Source organism: Lampetra fluviatilis, chromosome 44 (assembly GCF_964198595.1).
Source record: "Lampetra fluviatilis chromosome 44, kcLamFluv1.1, whole genome shotgun sequence".
Lineage (NCBI taxonomy): Eukaryota > Metazoa > Chordata > Hyperoartia > Petromyzontiformes > Petromyzontidae > Lampetra > Lampetra fluviatilis.
In genome coordinates this window covers 709,287-732,822 of record NC_136318.1, presented here as the reverse complement: position 1 = coordinate 732,822, position 23,536 = coordinate 709,287, and the positions used below count along the sequence as shown (strand labels likewise).

At 47.5% G+C, this 23,536-nt stretch overlaps 1 protein-coding gene across 4 annotated transcripts in view; it reads left to right on the top strand.

Annotated features, from left to right (window-relative positions):
• The window catches only part of LOC144947215 (uncharacterized), a 718,459-nt gene that overhangs the window by 381,760 nt on the left and 313,163 nt on the right, over window positions 1-23,536 (top strand). For all 4 annotated transcript variants that reach the window (XM_078876412.1, XM_078876409.1, XM_078876411.1 and 1 more), the window contains exon 4: window positions 11,156-13,826. In XM_078876412.1, the coding sequence (XP_078732538.1) occupies window positions 11,156-13,826 (2,671 nt within the window). The remainder of the gene's footprint in view (window positions 1-11,155; window positions 13,827-23,536) is intronic.

Sequence of the window (23,536 nt, the reverse complement as noted above, 5' to 3'; positions counted from 1 at the left end):
TTTAAAGAAACACGTATATATTGTAATTGGTGAAGTTTTGTGCAATTATTCAGTGGATACGAGTTGGAGACTGAACTTTAGGCCATGGGGTCTGATCAAAATTAAATGGTGAAAATGAGTTCTGATCACCAGTTATTTTAATTGGCATGAGTGGTTACCGAATAGTATATATATATATTATTTGGGTCTTTCAGTAAATATGTTTTCACCTGATGACGATTGCTTGTGTTGTGATCGAAACGTCGTGATATTTGTATTATTTTTCTATCTACGTGGCTTTACCGAAAGACCCAAAGAATATGAATTCCTGCAGTCACGAAAGCTTTAAGTCAAGTAGATATTTAGTCACATACAAACGCTTCAGTCAAACCACGTCTAACTAAAGAAGCTAATTAGTATTAAAAGTAAAATTGTAAAATGTTGCTGGCAAAGAGCATTTTGGTGACAGCTGTTGTCGTGAGGTCAGAGAAAATAGCTCTGCTATTACTCGGCTAAAAAATAAATAAACAGAAAATTTGTGTTCTTGACATATCCGTCTCCACATAAAATATATTAAATATCTCTCACACAAGCCATGAGCCGCACGGCCTTGTGGGAGCGCATAATTTAAACAACTAGACTGGTTTAAACATTCCATGTCTCATCAGTAGTCAGGCTCGCTTGAACCAATGCTGGCGAACTGCCGATCTCACAGGCAAGGAAGCACCCACTCTTTAATATTTGGGGATCCTAGGTTCTACAACAGACCAGGACAGATGAGTTTGATTCCACACGAAGTTGGGCGAAATTCGTAGCAAGTTTCACCACGTGGTGATCTCTCTCTCACCACGTGGTGATCTCTATTACAATGGCGCTCACCACGTGGTGATCTCTATTACAATGGCGCTCACCACGTGGTGTACGCTATTACAATAACGCTCACCACGTGGTGATCTCGCTTACAATGGCGCTCACCACGTGGTGATCTCGCTTACAATAGCGCTCACCACGTGGTGATCTCTATTACAATGGCGCTCACCACGTGGTGTACGCTATTACAATAGCGCTTTCCACGTGAGCAAGATTTGCATAGTAATGCTCTGTAACCTTCACAATGTTTTTTTACACTATTACGAAGCTATGCGAATATAAAGACGACCTCTTAACTGGAACAGTATTCACACTCGAAGCTGCAAGCAGTAACTTCGATGCTAACTGTGTGGGAAATGTAAGATGCGCCACTAGTTATATATTTTATATTATATTATGTCGCGCCGAACTAGGACCCCCGAATCGTAAGGAGAGGGTCCTTGTCTGTAAGATTGGCAGTTCGCCACCATTGTTTCAAGCGAGCTTCGCTATGCTGATGATTCACTGTGATTTGAAACCGGCCCAGAGTTATGCTTATCTTGAAATGATGCTGGTGAAAGTATGCACTGCTAGAAGGCGATGCAGCTGATGGGTCATGTAAGAAATACTTTTATTGTTGATGTGGGGAGAAGGATATGTGACGGAGACGTGGCTTATTTATGTTGTCATTGAGATAGAGTCGGTTTGCCGCGATAAATACAATTTTCACAATGCGATACTTTATTACATTTCACGATAAGATGATTATTATCGCAAAATCTTATTCACACAACTTCATTGTACTTGATGCACAAACAACACATGACTATTACCGATCTGCTGGGCACTCAACATAAGCCTGCCATAAATCTCCCAATAATTGCAATTTTACAACCTATAACAGATCTTGACTTAAAGCTTTCGTGACTGCAGGAATTATTTTTCTTTTGGATCTTTTGGTCAAGTCACGAAGATAGGTTCAAAGAAAATAACAAAAAACTACGACTTTTCGATCACAACACAAGCGGTTGTCATCAGGAAAAGGGGATTAGCTTCTAAAGGCAAACTGTTTATAAAGGTTAGAAATGGGCGTCGCACAAATGTCAGCAGAATGGGCGGGGCAGCTAATGTTAATGTAAGTGACTTTACCGAAAGACTCAAAGAATATAACCTATAACACAAATAAAGGACACACTGTCAGTTACAAACTACATAAGTACGTGAACCGCACAAGTTAGGTTGCTATTATAACCGCTATACTCTCAATTACTCACGGTCGCTTTTTTCAAAAGCGGTGCATCAGCGGGTTAGAACTTTGTTTTTCCTCAATTATTATTTTGAACTTTGAATTCCCCGTGACGTCATAAATACCTCTGTCAAGGAATAACATATCTCCCCAATTAGTTAAATGTGTAACAACATGATCAAGTCGTGACAACATTTTGCTGAATGGACGATGCGGTTTGGAATATGATGATGTTGCATTATTATCCACAAACCCTGGCATGCAGGAGTGGCAGATTCCTGGCACAGGGCGACCACTCTGAGCTCCAATGTGTTTGCCTTCCTCCTCGCTTCATTTCATTCTTATCGGCTGTCCAATAACGCAGGAGAACATGTGTTCTAGACATTACATATCAATAGCGATTATAATTATAATGAAGTACATTTCCTAAACGTACAATGTGAGAGCTTGTAGATGAGGCAGCGTTTGTTTTGCGTGTAAATGACCTGAAATAAAGCAATGTAGGAACCCCATCAATAAAACGAATACACGGTTACCAAGAAAAGCGTGCAAAATCCTATAGAAACATTAGAATGCTAAACCTTACCATCAATGACGGCTTAAACGGTGTAACCATATGCACTGCATTACACTCAGAATTATGTTGAAGGTTGCTAGGATTTGGATTTTTTTTTATTCTCTTTAACTTTTTTATTTAAATTCCTTGTTATGACATTGAAATGCCTTTTAACAAATGCCATCTGGGGTCACACACGTTTATAATTTGTTCATTATCAACTTTCCTTTCCTCTCTGATTGCTTCAGTTTGTACACAAAACACACGCAATCACAAGACAATGTACCAGCGGCAATACTAACACAAATACATCTGACCAATAAATTACAGGTTACGGTGGTCGGTGCTATTAAGGCAATAGCTGTTTTACAAATATATATGGGCCGTCATTTAATCGGCTGTTAAATATTTTCTACAAATATTGTAGTTGTTGATTTGACAAAAAAAAACAAATGGCCTATTATTGAAAGTAATACGTCTATCTTTTTTGTGGGATGTCAGTAGTGCGAGATATATTTTATTTGCATCAGGTGGACGGGCCCAATAAGCTGTTATGCTCTATTTTATGGACGGTACAGATGTCACTGCATGGTACAGATCTCAGTCCCAACCATGGTTATACATCGATTGCGATACACACGGCAAATATCTGTACACACCAGTATTTATAGTACTTATCCCATGGAGAAATTGGCCCTTCACATGAACCAGTGTGGAATTTCAGAATCGCTAATAGGGAGGAATGAGCAATGCACAAACCCTTGTTAACATGAGAACACGTTGACACTCTGTAAGTTGCGTAACGTCCAGGCATCGGAGCCATGGTGCTTGTTGACCTCTTATCAATTCTCTTTCTGCATGAAAACCGTGTGCCCCGTGTGCAGAAACGGTTTGGGCTCAATGGACTTCACAAATGTCTATTTAATGGCAAATAAACACAGGGGGTTCTCGCTATGAATTTTCAATTAGAAAAATAATAATAATTTGAGTTTCTAACGCACCGCCGCCGCCAGCACCACACGGCGTTGGCTCGCTCGCGAGGAGACAGAGAACGAGGAGGAACCGCAGACGAGCAGGAAGTGCAGTCCCCACGCGGCGCGGTGAGCCGGGGGCCAAATTACCCCCCCTGATCTCCGGTCCTGTGTCTATCGAGGTGTCATTGGCAAATTGGTGAGCGTTTACATGCGGGAGGAAACCGGAGTGTTCGGAGAAAACCCCACGGCGTGCGAGGGGGAAAACGCTCTGTCCCAGACAGATGGAATCGGCGGAGTCCACATTTGCCACCCTGGCCTCTCATAGCAAGCCAGGGTATTGGCTCCTTCGTGTGATTCACCAACCTGCGCCTTCACAGTCGTTGGCCTACAGGCGTGCAACCACCGCCGCAAGGCTATTAAAGTATTTTAAATGCCAGCATTTTATAAAATGGCAACGTTACGATGAATCGGAGACTTGCGTGCGCTGTGTTGACACGGGCAACATTTTCCTACAGCGCACCGATGAATGCTCCTGAAACAAGGGGGTAGGAATGCAACGTCTGCTGCAGTCGCAGATCGAAAGGTGAAGCCTTTTAATGATGTTCCCGTCGGCTTTTCAGTCTCGGGCTGCGCACATTGTTCACGGCGCTTTTTGACCACCGTGTTCAAACTGTGTAACGAATGTGCAGGACGCACTTAACAAGCTGTAGCCAGGGTTACCCAATCGTTGAAGCCTCCGATGTACGTCTCGATTTTACAAAGTGATTTACCGCACGTCTCATTGGTTACACCATCACTTCACGACCACAGGGTCGACAATCGCCTTCTGCTTTTACTGCGCCGGAAAAAATCTCATCCCAACTTCGCCTCTACATGACCAAGTCGGCATCGTAGCGCAGTGGTAACGCTCGTACGTCTCACTGCAAGATGGACCTGGGTGCGATTCCGGGAGTTGGCATGTTCTCCCCGCGGTTCTGCATGGGTTTCATTCGGTTCTCCGGTCACACCCAATGGCATTAAAAAGCAAGCCTGCGATGTGACTCCTCGTGGCCAAACACCACGTTAAAATCAATTATAATCAAACTACATGTGCTGAATCGTTTCAATCAGGTAGGTAATACGTTAATTACACATTAATAATTATGAAACCTGTGTACATATAGATACAGTCTGCATGTCATGTACCTGTGTGTTCAATGCAGACAGGTTCAGTAAATCACTTATGCGGTGTTAACCTGTGGTGTTAAACATTAAAGAATACATTACCACGTAGATCACAACACACCGCTGATTTTATTTCCGTCTAGGCAGCAATTAAATGCTGACTTTACAGAATCTATGTATGTATGTACGTCGCCAACCGTGATAATCAGGTGTGGGGAAGGACAACAAACTAAACAAAAAAAATTGTACTAAAGAAATACGTTTTAAATCTGCATTTAAACGTGCATAGCTCCAGCAGCTTCCTCATATCTAAAGGAAGAGCGTTCCAGACGGCCGCAGAAGCGAAACTCAAAGCACCGCGCAATGCATTGACGGTCTTTGTTCCACGCTTAGCAAGGTTCGTATTTCTTTTTCAAGTCAACACTTCTCAAGATGGTGTTGACCTTATATCTCGGAAAATGTATCTTACCTCTCCCCCGCCCCGGCCCTCTCAACCAACTCGCCTTCCACACCCCACGCTCCAGCACCTGGGGGCTTGGACAGCCAGCGCTCACCCAAGCCGGGCATCCCCTGGACAAGAGACCTTTGGCCAGAGTGGCCTCCATTTGTTCATTATTGTTTTTAAACTATTAATTAATTAATTTCGTTGACTTACAGTGAGTGGGGAAGGAGGGAGCTAATGTTCAAGGGGAAAACGAGGGTGCCAAGTGAAATGTATTTCTGGTCATAGTTGGTCAATAATATATTCGCTAACAAGTCCAATTACGCGACATTCTGCCCGAACAAACTTTTTTAAATCGCAAAGAGCAAGGTGCACAGTGTGAGCTCATGTCTGGCAGACATCGGTGCGTTATCCACCGTGTCGTATTAATTCCCAACAGCAGGTGTGGCCGGTAGTGTTAATGCGAGCACATTGGCATAAGCAGAGCGCTTACATTTAGCACGCCCGTGGCGGAGAACGTGTCGTTGTCATCTGCATATTAGCGGCTTTTACATCGTTACTGGAACTCTCGGCCCTCGCGAGTAGATACGTGTGGCGTGTTTATACGGTGGATAGAGGCTGTTTTTGCAAAACTCCCTTAGGAAAGTGAATAAAATGCGAATGTTAAAAACCACATCGGGGGCCGTCTCTAAGTTGGCCCACAGACTAATAGGAGGAGTGCTTGGCACGGCGATCAAAACCAACGCAGTGGAGACAAAGGTGGCAGAATGTGTCCCCGAACCCCTGCGTGCGCTGTGCCAGCCTTAATTGGTACATGGAAACAGTGCCTCTGCCAAAAGTCCTACCACGATCAAAGTAAACACTTTGAGTGCGTAGTGGAAGCGCAGTGGTAAGCGCCGCTGCACTGCGTGTCCAATAAGAGTGGCCTCCCCGAGGTTGACTCGGCTTCAAATTAGGACACTCTGTCCTTCTCCGATAGCGCAGAAGTAGTTTCAATCCTGAAGAACACTGCGTGATGAATAAATAATATCGGGGTAAAGCACAGCCCGCGATGACACGTGAGGTGCGTACGCAGGCTGAGCAAAGACGTGGTTAGTAGCATCTCGAAGCATCCAGCAGCATCCCACTCCCTTGCGTGATGCTACGCTGAGGGAGCCGTACGACCGCTTGTTCCTGCTCGCATGATGTAGTTGCGTTCGCTCAATCGCGTTATTTCCAATTCGCATCCGCGTTATAAAAAATGTGTTACCTCATACGATCATTGCGTTCTATCTAATTCGCGTCATGAAAACAACACGTGGCGTTATAGGAGAACAGACTTACCTGGTGCAGTGTGTAAACATCGGCACTGGGGAGACAAAGGCGGCCGGGCTTGGTCTTGGCCACCCACACCCTCGTGTGCCGTGCGAACCTTCATCGGTGCTCGCTATAACAGCCCTTGCCCCAACAACCTGGTCAGGCTATATGGGGGTTCTTTGTCCTCTGCCTTAAGTGGGGACTTGTCAAGTGCCAAGTGTTAAATCTGCTCAGTGTAATCTGCCCAAAACTCAACCCTGACTAAGTAAATAATGATACGTAAGAGGTGTTTTGGGTTAGATCGCGTAAAAATATAAATATGTCGTTAAAACCTGCCACCACCCGACACAGCCTACGTGTTAAACTAAATAATTACAGGTTAAAAAATGAAACTATTTTGTTAACCTATAACGTGCATATTGTGTGTGGTACGTTTTCAAGTAAGTTTCTGAATATTTTCAATATTAAATCCAGGAAAGCTTCCACTTTCCTCACAACGTTGAGTTATGATTGCAATATATTTTCGATTCCTCATGTGATAGTGTTTTTGTTCAGTCGACTTGGGTTTGCTGCTCTTTAATTTATTTGCTTTTTGTCATTTCTGTGACCCAGGTCACTCTCGCAAAATGAAACTCATCCTGGCCTCTTGAATTCTCACCAAAACAAACTTGAACTTTGAACTTACAGTAGGTCACCACTGCCGAGTGCTGAACTGTGCATTTGAACTCCTGTGCGACAGCCGTAATTGGCTGACATTGGGTGAAATGGCTATGGTCTTCTTGATGGCATATCAGCTCATCACAGAGTTACCACACAATCCCATCCCCAATTAGCAGGCTTTTGCAACTCAATTCGTTTATTTTTAAACTGAAAATAAATTTATTGAATGGTAAAATAGAGAGTTATGTGGAAAATAACCACGCTGCAGTGTAGTTTGCACGTTACGATCTACAGATAGACGGATAAATAGGCGGATGGACCGACACAATTTTCAGATTATACGTGGGATTATTATATCATATGCATTCATGAAAATATGGAAACATCGGTCACTCCGGTAATGACAAATTGTTGTAGATAGATCGAAGGCTCGTGCAAACCGAGGCACATGGAGTGGTGTACAAATGTCACTGGCCAGTCTGCTGAACGCATCAGCTCCCCCCTGTCCGACTTCTCAAAATGTCAACGTGCAAAATGACGGTAGGCTTATGCAAATGAAGTACGGCATTGCGAGTTGATCTATGACCTATCGCCTGGGAGTACGTCGAGGGCCGTCTTGAGCGAGACGTCGAGTCTGATTTGACGGATTTGAAAAATAAGAATAGGTTTTCCCCTTCCTGGCAACAAAGCAGGTGTTAAGATGTTCAAACGCCAAATAAGATTCCTTTTGCAAAGGAATCAAGTCACTCGGAGTGCTCAGTTTTGTTGTGCTGATGGCTATGATTAGACAACAGCGTGTTTAGATCTCCACCTCAGGACCAGCTGGTTCCACCAGCCCACAGGGGATTATTGTGTCCGTCCGTCGTGCATCCAAAAATGGGAGGGGTGGGGCTGGGTGGAGAAGGGGGGGTGGGGCTGGGTAGAGAAGGGAGGGTGGGGAGGGACTGGGTGGGGAGAGTGGGGAGGGGCTGGGCGGGGTGGGGAGGGGCTGGTCACCCCGTGGTGCCCTTATAAAACTCAACGTCTAACCTACTCACGCCGGCTTGTGCCCGCCCTCACAGTCGGCCATATTTTCGAAATACACCACGCCGCCGTTGACCCTGGCCATTGACCGAGCAACCCAACGTTCCTACCAGCTCCCTCCGCAGGAATGTGTTTCCCTCTCTCAATCGGCTTCTGTTTGCCTTTTTATTTGTTCCTCGCATTGGCCCGTTATACTGCAGTTGTTTTGGCACGTATAATTCCTCCACCGAGTAGAAATTCTTCATGTTGGTTTTATTTTAATCTCTTTTTGAATAGGCCTTCATGTTGATGTTCACCAATGCATGTGTTTTAAAACGGTTCATATTCAGTGCTCTGTCCTTCACGTCCAGAGTCCGTAGCTGCCGTCTTGTCCATCCTCACATTTCCTGTCTTCATCTTCATGTCCACAAGACCGTTCCTTGAACACTACAAACTTTTAAACGCTTTAAGGAGTTTAGATTAGGTGTTATTGTTCCAAGAAACATTTTATTCTGAATCAAAATACGATGTACATTACCAGTAATCTGTCTGGGTTGTCTTCTATTCTCAGTAAGAACGAAATTGCGCTGGTATCATTTTGTTTGCAATAAATATACCAAGCAACATTCGAGAAAAATTGTCTTAACATAGTTGCTAAGCCAAGGGGTTGCCAAATTGGTTAATAGTATTCACAACATTTATTTATTTATTTATTTATTTATTTTACGAAACACGGATTTTTCTACACAATATTTAAAATTGTGTGTTTCACGGTGATGTGCTCAACGGGAGCGGGGTGGGTTGCCCTGGCTCCGTGAAATGCACCCACGCTGACATCTCTCAGAATGTCCGTAAATCTAAAATGCAGTTGGCTCTGCTATTAGATCTGATTAAAGGAAGTGTAATTCCGCAAATGCCAAAGGACCTTTGACTAAGGCTTGTCATGCCTGCATTGAGGGTATTGTAAGAGAAAGGTTAAGCCAAGGCAATACGTGGTGACGGAACGCAACAATACGGCTTCTTCGCTAAACTGCCAAGAGCCGTTCATTTAGAATTAGCGGCTTCGGAGGATATTTTTAGAAATATTTTTCACATTTTTGCAGTAATCCTTTGTGTCGGTAACCAACCACGTGCATAGGTTAAGACTGCAAAAATATAAAAACTCCATCCGCACTGCAATGTACAAGATATGAATTATATGCCCGAGCACATTGATGGACCGAGTTAATTCTCCCTTGAAGGGAACTATTTAGTCACATGCCAACGTTTTGTTAAGGCCATTGTGAGTTGTGAATAACTTGCATAAACCATCAAGAGCAAAGATAACAATCCCCTGTATAGTCTCAACAGACTGTTGGGGCAAGTGCTGTTAGCGAGCACCTATGGAGGCCGACATGGCACACGAGGCGGTGGGTGACCAACACTACGCCCGGCCACCTTTGTCTTCGCAAGTTCTGATGTTTGCACACTACGCCGGGTGCCAATTCAAGGCTAAGTCAACCTAAAAGAAGGCTCAATTAAATTATTCGCAGCACGCTAACCGCTACACTAATGCTAGCCACTAAACCAAACGCAAACGTGATAACATCCATGGAGTGTGAAAATATGTTTTAATCAATCGATTTGTTACACTGACAACTCTTTGATCGCCACTCACAGTGCGTCACGTTGGGTGAAAATATTGAGTCGAACATGAAACACAGGTGGGGGAATTCAATGACGAGAGTATTTTGAGTGAATTGAAAGGGAAGACAGTGGTGTGGCAGACGGCTTTTACAGACAGTGCGGTAACAGCTCCTAATATTCTCAGGGACAAAGCATATAAAGGAGTTTGTCAAATTTGGGGGATTTTTTTTGAGCTAGCGGTGCTATACTTCTAAAATCGGACTCGTTGTTTTTAATGTTATAGGAGTTGTTAAAAAAAAAACACTTGGACTCTTGATACCACGCCCGTTGCTCCTCAGGGAAAACAAGAACGGTAAACTCGGGCACCGCCCGCATGTTACTTTATTGTCGGTTTTGTTTGGTGGCATTATTCCACCTCCCGCTCCCCCCTCTCTTCCATCTCCTTCCACTTCCTTCGTCTTTTGCCGTCGATGGTCGCTCCCTTGCACTGCGGTCGGGGGGCAAGCCCCATGTGCCTCCAAGCGGCCCCTCATTTGAGGGAGTAACGCTCCGGGTTCCTTACACGATCATGGCCTGCGTTTCCCTCTTTGATGTCTGTTTTGGGTTCTTGAAAAGAATAGAATAATGGAAAAATTGTTGTCTCTCTGTTTGTATATTGCGTGTCTCTCCGGGTGTACCTCGTTGTCTCTCTGTAAATCTCGGAGGCATGCAGAGAGGACACCCTCACTGTGCACACGACTCGAAAAATCCCCGCGTTGTATTTTATGAATACGCTGCGGGAAACAAGTAGCGGCACAGGCACGCACACGTTGGAAGCGAAATGTGTGCATCGTGCAGACTTTCATGTTGTGCTGTGATACTCTCCACCAAATGGGGTTATGTCTCCAAACTCGGTGCTACTTCTATACCAGTGCAGGAGTATATCATGAAGCTGAGCCAGAACATGTCTGGTATATAGTTCTGTACTTCTCATATTCACAGCCAAATAATTTGTGAGGATCCTTCATAGTAGACTTGAACTCTTCCTTCAAAAGGAACTATTTTCACTGGGATAATGTCCAAAAGAGCTAGGACATTATTTTTATTTTTGAGTCCTGTGCCCATAAATACATTGGGACTATTCACGTCTTCTTTATTTCAGATTTTTTTCTGATCTTATTGTGATTTCCTCTTGACGTGAAAATGTCTCCGTAGAAAGGGAATTGGTCAAACATCTGAATGCGGGATGGTCACAGTAGGACCAGCAGGATGGTCACCGTTCGGAATGTTTGTCTTGACGTGGCAATGCGCGTGCGACGTTTCAGCTGGCAGCGCCGCGGGTATTCGGTACTAACCGTGGATCGCTTTCTCGGCTTGCGCAGATGACGGTGGAGATCCCGGAGAACTCGCCGGTGGGGACGCCGGTGGTGCGCGTGCAGGCCAGCGACCCCGACGAGGGCGAGAACGGAAAGGTCCAGTACCGCCTCGCATCCTGGTCGTCCTCCTCCTCGTCGTCCCAGCCGATACCTCCGATGTCGTCGTCGCTGTTGTCTCTCGCATCATCGTCCTCGTTGACGCCCTTGTCCTCCTCCTCCTCCTCCTCGTCGCCGCCGTCGTCGGCCAAGCCTCGTCGACGGCCGGACACGGCTCTGTTCTGGCTGGATTCGTCATCGGGCCTCGTCGTCGTGTGGGGCCTGCTGGACCGCGAGGAGGCGGACATCCACCGCTTGGTCATCGTGGCGACGGACTGTGCGCCTTCGCGACCGGCGAGTGCCACGGCCACGCTCACCATCATCGTGGGTGACGAGAACGACACGCCGCCCGAGATCGAACTGCGCATCATCGCCCGCACCGAGGGGGACGCCGTGACGGCCGAGGACGCGGACGACGACGACGACGGCGGCGACGGCGAGGTGAGAGGAACGGCTTCGGCGGCGACGGTCGTCGTCTCGGAAGCGTCCCCTCCGGGCTTCCCCATCGCGCTCATCTCGGTGTCGGACCGCGACTCTGGCAGCGGCGGCGTCGTCTCTCTGTCCATCTCCCTCGACGGCGACGAGGAAAGCGCCGGCAAGGACGACGGGGATGAGGCCGGTGCCGCCGCCGCCGACCTGCCGTTCCGGGTCCGGCGCCTCCCGCCGTCGCCCGACCGCTACCTGCTGGAGACGGGCGTGGGGCTGGACAGAGAGCGGCGCGAGAGACACGTCGTGCGCGTCGTGGCCAAGGACTCGGGCGTGCCGCGCCTTTCCAGCACGGCCGTCGTGTTCGTGCGCGTCGCGGACGCCAACGACAACCCGCCCGCGTTCCCGCGCCTAGTCTACGAGACCGCCGTCGCGGAGAACGGCCCGCCGGGCCTGCGTGTCGCCTCGGTGACGGCGACGGACGCCGACGTGGGCAAGAACGGCGCCGTCGTCTATTCCATCGAAAGGGTGATCGCCCTGAGGATGGGCGCCGGAGGGGCCGACGCGGCCGGAGGCGGCGACGCGACCGCCTCCCGGACCGCCGACGCCGCCGGCACCGTGCGCCCCCCTACCGTCGTACGGCCCTCGTTGTCGGCCTTCCGCATCGAGCTCACGACGGGCCTGGTGACTGCCTCGCAGAGCCTCGACCGGGAGGACGCCCCCGGCGGCTACGCTCTCGCCGTGGTCGCGAGCGACCGGGGCGTCCCGCCGCTCTCGGCGACGGCCACCGTGATCGTGCGCATCCTCGACCGCAACGACAATGCGCCGCAGTTCGAGCTGCCCGATTTCCACTTCTACGTCCGCGAGAATCAACCGGCCGGCAACATCATCGGCCGCGTGTCCGCGTGGGACCCCGACGAGGGTGACAACGGGAAGCTGGAGTACGCGATAACCGTCGTAAACGGGGAGGAGTTCGACAAGAACGACGCCAAGCATCGCGCGGAGGTTTGGGACCAGGATCCGAACCGGCACGCGGCCGACGACGGGGAATCGACGTCGTTGTCTTCGCTGTCCTCCTCGTCGTCCCAGCAGCCGATGTTTAGTATCGATCCCGACACGGGGGTGATCCGGGCCGGGTTCTCCTTCGACCGCGAGAAGCAGCACTTCTACACGCTGGAAGTGCGCGCGCGCGACCTCGACCAGACGCCCACGTCGCGCCTCAGCTCCTCGGCCCGTGTCTTCATCCACGTGGTGGATGAGGACGACAACGCCCCCGAGTTCCTCGCACCCAAGACCAACTCGACGTTCGTGTTCGTCGAGACGACGGGGGGCGCCGTGCCGGGCACCACCGTCTACCCCGTCTCAGCCATCGACCCGGACTCCCTGCCGCCCGTGCCTCGGCGCGAAGACGTGGCGGCCGCGGTCGTGGCGGCGGCGGATGAGACCAAGTCGGCATCGTCGTCGTCGGCGACGTCCACCGCCAAGTCTCCGATGGCGCCGATGCAGTACTCGATCGATGGCGGGAACCCACGGGGCCTCTTCGCCATCGACGCTCGCACGGGCCTCGTGACGGTGCGGGAGGCGCTGACGGACGAGCACGCGGGTCTGCACCGCCTGGTGCTGTGCGCCCGCGACACGCGGCACCGGGCCGTCGCGCTGCTGCACGTGTTCGCCAACGCAACGCTGGACGACGTGACGGCCGTCAACCGCCTCATCACGCGCAGCCTCGCCACGCCACTCTCCAAGAACGTGTCCGGCCTCGGCGGGCCGTTGGGCTTCGACGACGACAGCGACGAAGATGGCAAGCAGAGCAGGCTGCTGCTCGTGGCCGCCGCCCTCGCCCTGGCGGCCGTGCTGGCCGTAGTGGCCCTGCTGGCGCTGCTGGTCGCCCTCGCGCACCACTGGTGCCGCTGCTGCTACGTCTGCCGCTGCTGCTGCCGCTACAAGAAGGAGCACCGCGGCAAGCGCAAGTTTTGCGGCGGCGGCATCGGGGGCGGCGGCGGGCTGGCACAGGCGGCCGTGGATTGGCCCATCTCCAACGACGACAAGAGCATCGGCCACGCAGGCAGGCGGGACAAGGGCGAACGCGGGATCACGGTAGCCTGCACCATCCTGGGCCACGAGGGGGCGAGGGACAAGCAAGCGTCACTCGCAGGTGAGACGGTAACAGTGAAGTTGCGCGATTTGTTGCAAAGCGCTGCGGAACAAAAGTGATTGCCCGAAAAATGCTCGCGTTGTTAAAAGAAAGACACGCTATACAGTTGTTAGTTCTGTCATTTTAAATTTAACCTTTGGCATAATCCTGGCTCTTAACTATAGCCTTAAAATGTAACACCCGTAACTACTGCACGCTGCACGCAGCAGCCCCAAGGTTGCGGCCTAGTCTAGGCTTTGCAGCACTTCCCATAAAAGTGACGTTTGTAATAAAATGTGATCATGGTGGCAGCGATCACAAATAAGGAGCGATGCGTACTTTAAATGATAGCACGGTGATTAAAGCCCACGTTTGCAATAAAAAATAGGATGCCAATCGATTTCAGTTTTGACATTAAACAAATAGGGCACGGTTTGCATATATGTTAACGCTTGAGGAATATATTATAACAGCTTTTTTCGAGCTATTAATGCTTTTATGTTCGCATTGTCTTTGTGCTATTTGCCTTTTGGCGTTCTCTGGTCTAACACTGATGAGACAAGGTCTCCGGTGTAGGCCAATCAGAGTATCAAATCGTGCTGTCTCCATGTTTTACCACAAGCGCGTGTGCTGAATGTAGATTTGATGCCTTGTGATAGGTGTCGATTTGGTATTTGAATATTTTAAGGATAAAGCCTATTCCTTTTTCGTTTCCATCAGCTTGAGGAATATACCACACTGTTGCTCTCAGAAGTAAGGTTCTTTAGGTCTTAAGTGTCCATAAAATGTTGCATTGAAGCACATTATTTAAACATTGTCGATGAGCACCAGCATTTGCTTTGCAATGGTCTTGCTTTCATTTTTCACATGCACAACAAAAACTGTGGCTATGCAATAATTGATTTGCCTAACTGCCTTCAGCAGCAGTCCATGTGATCCACAGAAGCACAGAATACATTGTTCAAGATACATGCTGTACATTAGCTTTTACGACCACGAAGCCCTTCTGTCATACCCATGTGCATTGTTCTTGCAAGCAGCCAGCCGTCTTGTTTTGCTGTACCAATGGTGAATAGAAACTATTGGGTAAAATGTTAAACAGCCCGACACTGAGGCGTTATTATCATATATCTTCTCATTCAATTCCCTCCACGGAGACACAGAAAAAGTTCAGTTGCACACTATGTCTACGTTTAACATTATTATTGCATCCATAATAGAGGCTTTTGGGTTAAATTGTAGTAATATAAATGCGTCGTTAAACCCGCCACCACCCGATGCAGCCGATTCATCAGGTGTCATTGGGTGGTGGCGAGTTATAACGACACATTAATATTCACACGATCAATGGATAATATTGGTCGTGAAAACCTACGTGTTAAACATTAGTATTGCATCTAACCTGGGATACGTGGGAACACGTGGGGAGAGCTAGCAGCCTCCCCTCCCGCCCACTTGTGCATAACCACGCCCATTCACTAACTAGCCCGGCCCACACAGTGAGTGGCCTCCCTCTCTGCTCATGGCCCTGCCGTGCTGCTCAAGGCCCCAACGACTCACTTTAAAGCCCCCCCCAACCCCCGCCATTTGCTTGATCGTGAACTCAGACACTGTATATTACAACTGGAACAAAATCCAAATGTTCACTAAATCTTTGGGACACCGGGACAGCCTCTCTGAAACTGGGGACTGCTCTGGCCAAACGAGTACTTTTCGTAGCACGAGTAAAGGTATAGTAAGGAACCTCGTGGATCCTAGTGAATTAGAAAGAAGCTAAAAACACGTCAAGAGGGCTCACTATAGATACTATAACGTCTGCTTTGAATAGTGTACTTTTAATTGTTAAGCTTGGAATGTATTATAACCTCCAAAGTAAACATCTACACTTTCCTTATATCCAAAAACATACAGGACCGAAAGACTGTGGGATAAACATCTTGGGGCCTATATGTACAGCGCTTCATCATTATAACACGGGCATAACAATTATTTACTATAAATGGTTAATTAACTAATGTATTAAATCAAATGTTGGTATGGAAATTAAGTCAGCCAGAGTCTCAGGGCAGTCTTTATTTTAAATCTTTTACGTTAAAGATCGGTATCTACAAACAGTGTACTTTACATGTTGATTTTTTCAGCCAGCATTGTAATGCTATCCTGCTACAGGCTAACGCGTGCGATGTTAATCATTGGCCCAGATAAATTAGAATAAAATCCAAACACATTAATTGTGAATAAATTAACTTAATATCTAGTTTAATAAACCTGATCGCTAGGTCCTGTGATGGTACCATTTGCTCGAACCAAACGGTTCCTGCGGACGCCGAGAACCTAGCAACGGCATTGTGACGTCACGACGTATCCGCTCGGCCAATGAGGGCGCGCGGTGCGCCGGCCAACCGAGAGTTTGCAGGATGCTACCGGCGCCTCCGATTGGCTGGTATACAGAGGGTCGTGGGTTCGACGCTTGTATATTTGGTGTTTGTGTGGATTTTTCTCCAGGTCCTCCGGTTTTTCCCTCCACATTTTGAATCATTGTGCGTTTAGAGTATTTATTTGGCTGCTATACATTTCCACGTGATAAGCCACTTCATTGAGCTATCATTTGTGACCACGTCGCTTCTAAACAAAGCGCTGTGTAGCTCAGTGGGCCTCACCTGGTAAAGTAAAAACAATATAAAGCACCCTGGACCACTGTGGAGTGTTCTGACCATTGAACGCACCGCTACTTAAGAAGCTGGGTGAGGTGACACGGTTATTCTGACTTCCTGGATCCTACCTTGAAGATTAGTTATGCCGTTTCAACGGAAACGTCGCATATATATTTGATAAATTTGTTGCCTGAAAATTTCTCTTCTAGTATATTGCAAGTACGTGTAAATTATACAACGGGTTTCAGTTTGTGAGCCATGTGATGATGATAGCTTAAGGGACAGCATGAATATAATGCTGTCCCGTCTGCCGGAGAGAGCAGGCGTAGAATGCAGGTGATATACTACAATGTGGGTTGTTGAAATATGACGATACTAGAATCTACGAATGTATAGTGAGATATATTGTCTAGGTTAATAAAATTGTGTTAATCAATATTATTGCAGATCCTGTTATTTCTTATGAAATATTTCATGTTATTTTATTAAAGGAAACAATGATTAAAGTTCAAACATGAAAAATGCAGCTTAATTATTTACATTTCATACAAATACTATGCATATGTTATGCAAATTAAAAATTTAGACTAATTGAGTGAGTAAGACCCGAGGAGCAATACGTGCAAGATGGTCAAAGTGATAATCGCCAACGTTATTCTGACAGTTTCGTCGAATCCGTGAGATGGTGAATTGGATCCGTGCCCAATAATCACCACTGTAATTTATTTTTTCAAAAAGAGCTCTAACTTAGGGGTGTCTGCACAGTGTACTGTGCAGAGCAATCGCAAAACACTTCTGGTGCATCCACTTCTCTGTGTCCATTTTTGTGCCGTTTTATAGCAATCCGCAACGATTTTAATAAACGCGGACCCACGTTGCATGAATGCTGAGTGAGAATGGGAATAAGAGTGGGCCCCATGCTACTGAGTGGGTGCCGTGCCATCTAGATTTTAGAGTGCGAGTATTTCCTTAGACACGTTCGGTACAATCTGAGCAGGCCCACGCGTCCTTCGGAGGCGACCCTTCACCCGTCCCTAGCTTCCTCCGGATGTCACGTCCTGCCAGGCAGCCAGACAAATATTAAAGTTTTTGCCCGTGGCTAGACCTTGGCAAGGGGGTGTAGAGTCAGTTACGCAATACGGCAGACAGGGCAAGATGAGCGGGAAAGGGCCGGGACGGAAGTCCCCAAGACGGACAGAGTGGACGTGGTTCAAGACGGAGCCGCCGGTGTAGGAAGGGGAGAAGGAGGAGTTCCGTTGGGAAGGAGAAGAAGGACAAGAGGTTGGGGATGAGAGGTGATGATGACGGAGGGGGAGAAGGAAGGAGCGAGCAGGATTGAGCTGCGATGGGGAGGGGCGTCTGTTTTCACAGTGGGTGGGAGAGGGGAGGGATTCAAAATGGTGGCCCTAAGCTGATTTACATAGATCCGGCGTGAATGGTGCAGATGCATTGGCACATTGTAAGTGACAGGGTCCGTTATGGGGATGTCCAAAACAACTTATTTAGAAATAAGAACTCGACTGTGTTGGTAAAACTTCCGCATCCAGCCTCCCCACCCCGAGGACATTTTCCTATATTGTAACAATCCCCACGCGAGCAGTTTGCGTTATGCAAAGTGGCACATTCTGAGAGACAACCTTGCCGCCATTCCACTGCACGTGTCGTGCGAAGCATTCCTCAAAATGAACACCACAATGACCTCCTTTCAGCTTTCTTCATCTGGTCTACGTTCATTAATTGTGGTTGTTGTTGTGATTATTCATTTTACCAGTTTGTTTGTGTACCTTGGAAAAGAGGGCAGATTGCAGGAAGGGGTGAAACAGGCCCAGTGGCTCACGCACAGTTCCATGATCCAAGTTAACATTTGAATTCCTGTTATCCTCCTATCTCGAAGCACATTTAGTAAAGGTGGATACAACTCTGGGTGTGCCTGATTTATGCGGCTGAGCTTTGGAGTTTGCAGAAATATCAACAACAAAACTAAAAGCTAAAACTAGTTTTATTTTACCAAATAAGACCCACTGAGCTATACAGCTAATTTGCAGAAGGGACTTGGCCACAAATTATCACTCAACGAAGTGGCTTATCATTGTGGGTATTTATAGCAGCCAAATACTCTAAACGTATGTTTCTAAATGTGGAGGGAAAAACCGGAGGACCCGGAGAAAAATCCACGTGACCACGGGGAGAACATGCAACTCCTAATATACAGCAGGCGTCAGGGTCGGGATCGAACCCAGGATATCCTGTATACCAGGCGAGGTAGTTAACATCTCACCACCATGGCGCCCATAACACATTTGTACTTAGCCTGGGCCTGCCCTAGGTCAACCTCAGCCTTTAATGAGTACCCGCTGTGTGTTATCAGCACTCGGGGAGACAGAGGTGACTTGACATGGGCCTAGGAGCTCGCGAGAAGTTTGTTGGCGTGTGAATTGTGCATGTCTGTGCGTTGTTTGTGGGGTGAGGAGGGGAGCGCAATGTGTGATGCATGAGTCCTTGGCGGCTCCTGGTATAGATAAATGTTGTGAGGCTGACGATGTATTATTGAGACGTAAAATATTTTTTTTTCAACACAATAGCAGCAGGAGTCTCAGATTACATTAATTCCATAAGACTCTTACGTTTCATTTTGCACACATGGTTTCCCCGTGTCAATGCCCTTACCAGCAACGATGATGAATGTTGTGCTTATTGCTTAAGAATTATCAAAAATTCTCATTTTCAAGCAGTTAATCAAAACTAACTTTTTTTTAATTCAAGTTCTCCGCTGACAGACGACCTACCTCATGTTTCACAGCTGTGAGCAGCAAGAGATATGTCTCTGTTCTTAATCGCAACGTAAAATGGACGAGCAGTGGGGAGCCTTCACTTCTAGTACAGCATAAAGATCTTGGGGCATTTATTTGTTTTTTTTATTTTGTAAGAATTTCATCGACTTAATTATACCGTAGCATATGACACAGAGGATAATAACCCACTGAGGCAGCCTTCACAGCTCCTTACGTTTTCCAACAGCCTCGTTGCCTCAGCGAGCATGGACCGAATGATTTACAGGGTTTAAATACGTTGGCGATGATACATTAATTAAGAGACAAATATCCCCAAAACAAAAGCTACCATCTGCCAAATTAAGAAATGATGACATTCACCAAAATGTTTGTGGCAGGCTGGGAGCAGTTTGCGGAGAAATGGGGTGGTGGAGACCCACTGGCAGGAGGCGACAGGACCGACCCGTAGTATGCGTGTGTATATATATATTTATATATATATATTTATATATATATATTTATATATATATTTGTATATATATATTTATATTTATATATATTTTTATATATTTATATATATATTTATGTTGAACCTCTTTGGCACCATACGTAGCCAACCATGCTAATCGGACGTGCAGGGGAGGTACAACAGACTGAACAGAAAAATCAGTTCCATAGGTAATGAGTTTTCAATCGAGATATAAAAGTGCGCTACTCCAGTGGCGTTTTAATATTGGCATGAAGAGCGTTCCAGACGGCCGCAGGAGGGCATTTGAAATCCTGCGATGCGGTGACCGTCTTTGTTTGATGGCGAGCCAAAAGCTGCTGCTGCTGCGAGGATGACCGGAGTTCGTGCGATGGTTTATGCTCCTTCAAGGTATCAGCCACCAATTGTGGTTCATTTGTAGCAAACATAATGCCGTCTGTAATGAGGGCAAACCAGCAGCAGCGTGTTTGCCGCTTATTGCAGAGGCCCGCGGCTCAATCAAGCAGACTGCCCTGGTTATTACTACGGGTTTACAAACCATTAAAGAGTGCCCTATGCCTAAAAGTGGACATTAATGGTCGACTGACGTTATTCGTAAAGAGTGTGCCATTTTGTGATTTCGTCATAGTCCATATATGTCAAATGTTGAACAATTGCCTGCAAAATAGTCAATTGAATTTGCACACACATAGCAACATCACCAGCTGCTGTGAGCCACCTGCAGACGAGGTGTTGAAACACAGCAGCGCCTGCCTTGCGATAGCCTTGCGCTCTAAAGATCGGCGTGAATGCAAATTGTTCACCGAATTCATATGATGAGATAACACGCGTACCACCGCACACGCGTGTGCACACGCTGAACAGTATCAACACTGCGTGAGTGCTGAATATTAATGCAGCAAGTGTCACACTTTGTTTCAGTATTTGCTCTTGTCACGGTGGATTTTGCACTCACACAGCCTCTTCAGATTTCCCTCGAAATCTCTAAGTTAAATAACAACAGCGTTACTTGTTTTGTTAAATCGTCGTAATAAAATAGCTGTGCACCAGTGCAAGCCTTCCTGAATCAACATATAGAACAGCAACATATCCCGGGCGTGCATTAAGCATTACAATACTGATTTAATCTGATGGTCCTGTGGTTAAAGAGTCCCGCTCATAATGTGAAGATTGCAAGTTGAAATGTCACCCCGGGTTGCCCATTATTTTCGGTAGCTACATTTCTGCCTCATGCTACGAATGCAAATGAGCGTCATCCTTTGAAAAAACACACGTTCTTGATGACGAAGACACTTTGCTAACGACACAACAGCATCTACAAAGCGTACACACGGCCAGGGCTCCCAGCCGGCACGGTCCGGGAATTGGCGCCTGTGTTCGGCTGGCAGCGGGAAATGATTCGTACCGAGCCCCGGTGTCGCTCCGTTCAATCTTTCGTCGCCGTGAACTGCACGGCTTTGACAACACACCGAGGCCGAATGAGAAATAAGTGCGGGTTTGCTCTACAGGGCGGGTGGGGAAAGTGGCGAGGGACCGCCCATGGCGAGGTGCGAGAGCGCCGTGTTGTGGGTTGGGCTGCATCTCGAGCCGCGTCCGCTCTCTCACTCGCGAGTTGTTGTTGTTGCTGTGGCCGCCGCGTGCGCGAGCGAGACCGCCGTACGGCGGGCGGGGCCTTCACGAGTCCCAAGTCCTGGGGGCGCCCCCCCCCCACCCGTAGCGCGCCGCTGAACTTCTGGGACGAGAGACGCTCAAACACGTGGCTCGACCCGCATGGGCCACGCCTGGATTACAAGCGGGTGCCAGATCTCCCATTGCTGAATTAAACCCGCGGTGGCAAGCGTGGATGATGGAACTGCCAGTCACGCTCACATTTAGCCCTTGTTTAACATTTAAACGCCTGCTATCTCGAATAACAGTTTTGTCGGGTTGGATACAACTCTTGGGTGTGCCTGATTCACGGGGCAGAGCTTTGGAGTTTGCGGAAATATCAACAACCACACTAAAAACTTAGCTATGCAGCTCTTTTTCAGAAGCAACTTGGCCACAAATGATAGCTCAATGAAGTGGCTTATCACGTGGAAATGTATAGCAGCCAAATAATCTAAAAACGCATGTTTCTAAACGTGGATGGAAAAACTGGAGGGCCCGGAGAAAAATCCACGTGACCAAGGGGAGAGAGACACGAAAACTCCAAATATACAGCAGCAGCAGCAGACGTCAGGGTCAGGATCGAACCCACGACCTCCTGTCTACCAGGCGAGCTCGTTAACATCTCATAGCCACCGTGGCGAGATGTTGCTGCTGGAACGATCTGGCTGAGAAGAATGGTGGGAGTGTGTCGACGGTAGAAAACAAGGACAACGAGCACGAACGGCTATCAGCAGCAGTGACGCCGACAGAGCGGAGCCGATTCCTGCGCATCCACCACGAGGTCGAGAATGGCTGCCCACAGCATCCCAAGGACGGCGTGGCACGGACGATCGCACGGAGCGAGAGGCGCAGGCGGCGGCGGCAGGGCGCAGGCGCGCTGGGTTCAGCCGGCGGAGCGTTGCCGCGAACGCAACTGGCCACAGGTCAGGGAAGTCAGGAATCTGGCGCGAGACGGAACGAGGTGGAGGTCTCACTCGGCCCCATCATCCCCGCGCGAAGGCGGGAGGGAACTGCATACACAACAATAATAAATCACGGTCACACCGACACAGGTGCCATGGTGAGATCAACTACTATCGGTAGCGAAATGTTCTTTGCATAGCGTACATAGCCTGGGTAAACATTTGGTCGAATCAGTTTAAAATGAGTACCTGATGTGTGGCGGGGTTGAAATGAGTGCTGAGACAGGTTAATGTGAATGGGAGTGGTGTCAGTGCTGACCCTATCGTTTTACCATTCTGACAGCACTTATCTGAAGAGGTCATGTATTATAAATACACTGCAGTGTCGTGTACTATATATATGTGTGAAGACAAACATCCACAGTTTAACCTCAGGCAAGAATGCACACCCACGCACATAGCAGCGCACGCACACACACACACCGGTGCATAGATTTGCGTATTTATGGAATGTGCTAATAATTAGTTGACCATGTGATCTTGCATATTATGTCATTATATCAGAACATCATTCATTTTATAAGCCAGGTTGCCATTTCCCCACAATATTCTCCCACCTCCCTCCGTGTACCTCGAAGCCTGGGAGTCTTTGATTAAGACCACCCACTGCCACAGGATTGCTGTCGGTAGGAAGTGTTAATTTATCATCATATATTAATATTCTAATTATATTCCATTCGTAAAGCAATATTAAAATCTAAAGTTTAAGTAATACAGAATGTCCTTGGTGTGCAGCGCATCGGTTCACCTTAAAGAAGCCACCCTTAGTGGCCTGCCATGTATTCCACACATACGCTATGTATGGCGATGTGTTTGTACGCGTCATGCCTAAGATGCCACGTTCCTTTTTCAGAATTAATGTGTATCAACGTCCTATATTTAATCGCCTGCTTAATATCTAACCGGTGGCGAGTACCTCGGATATTAACCACCATGTTCAATAGAGGATTTAGCCGTCCGAGATTATGAATCGCCATGTTCACGAGAGATATTATCCACCATGTTAAATATAGTGCAGGACATCGCCGCCTCCTTGCCGGAGATTTTCTGAAAATAAAACTGTGAAATGAACGACGGGATAATTTTGAAGAAATTAACCAAATAAAAGGGTGTATGTAAAGTTGGGCTCAAAATAACTATGAACAAAACAATACGTTTGCTAAAGAAAAAGGATCATATTTCGTGAGGGACACAATTGGGAAAAAAC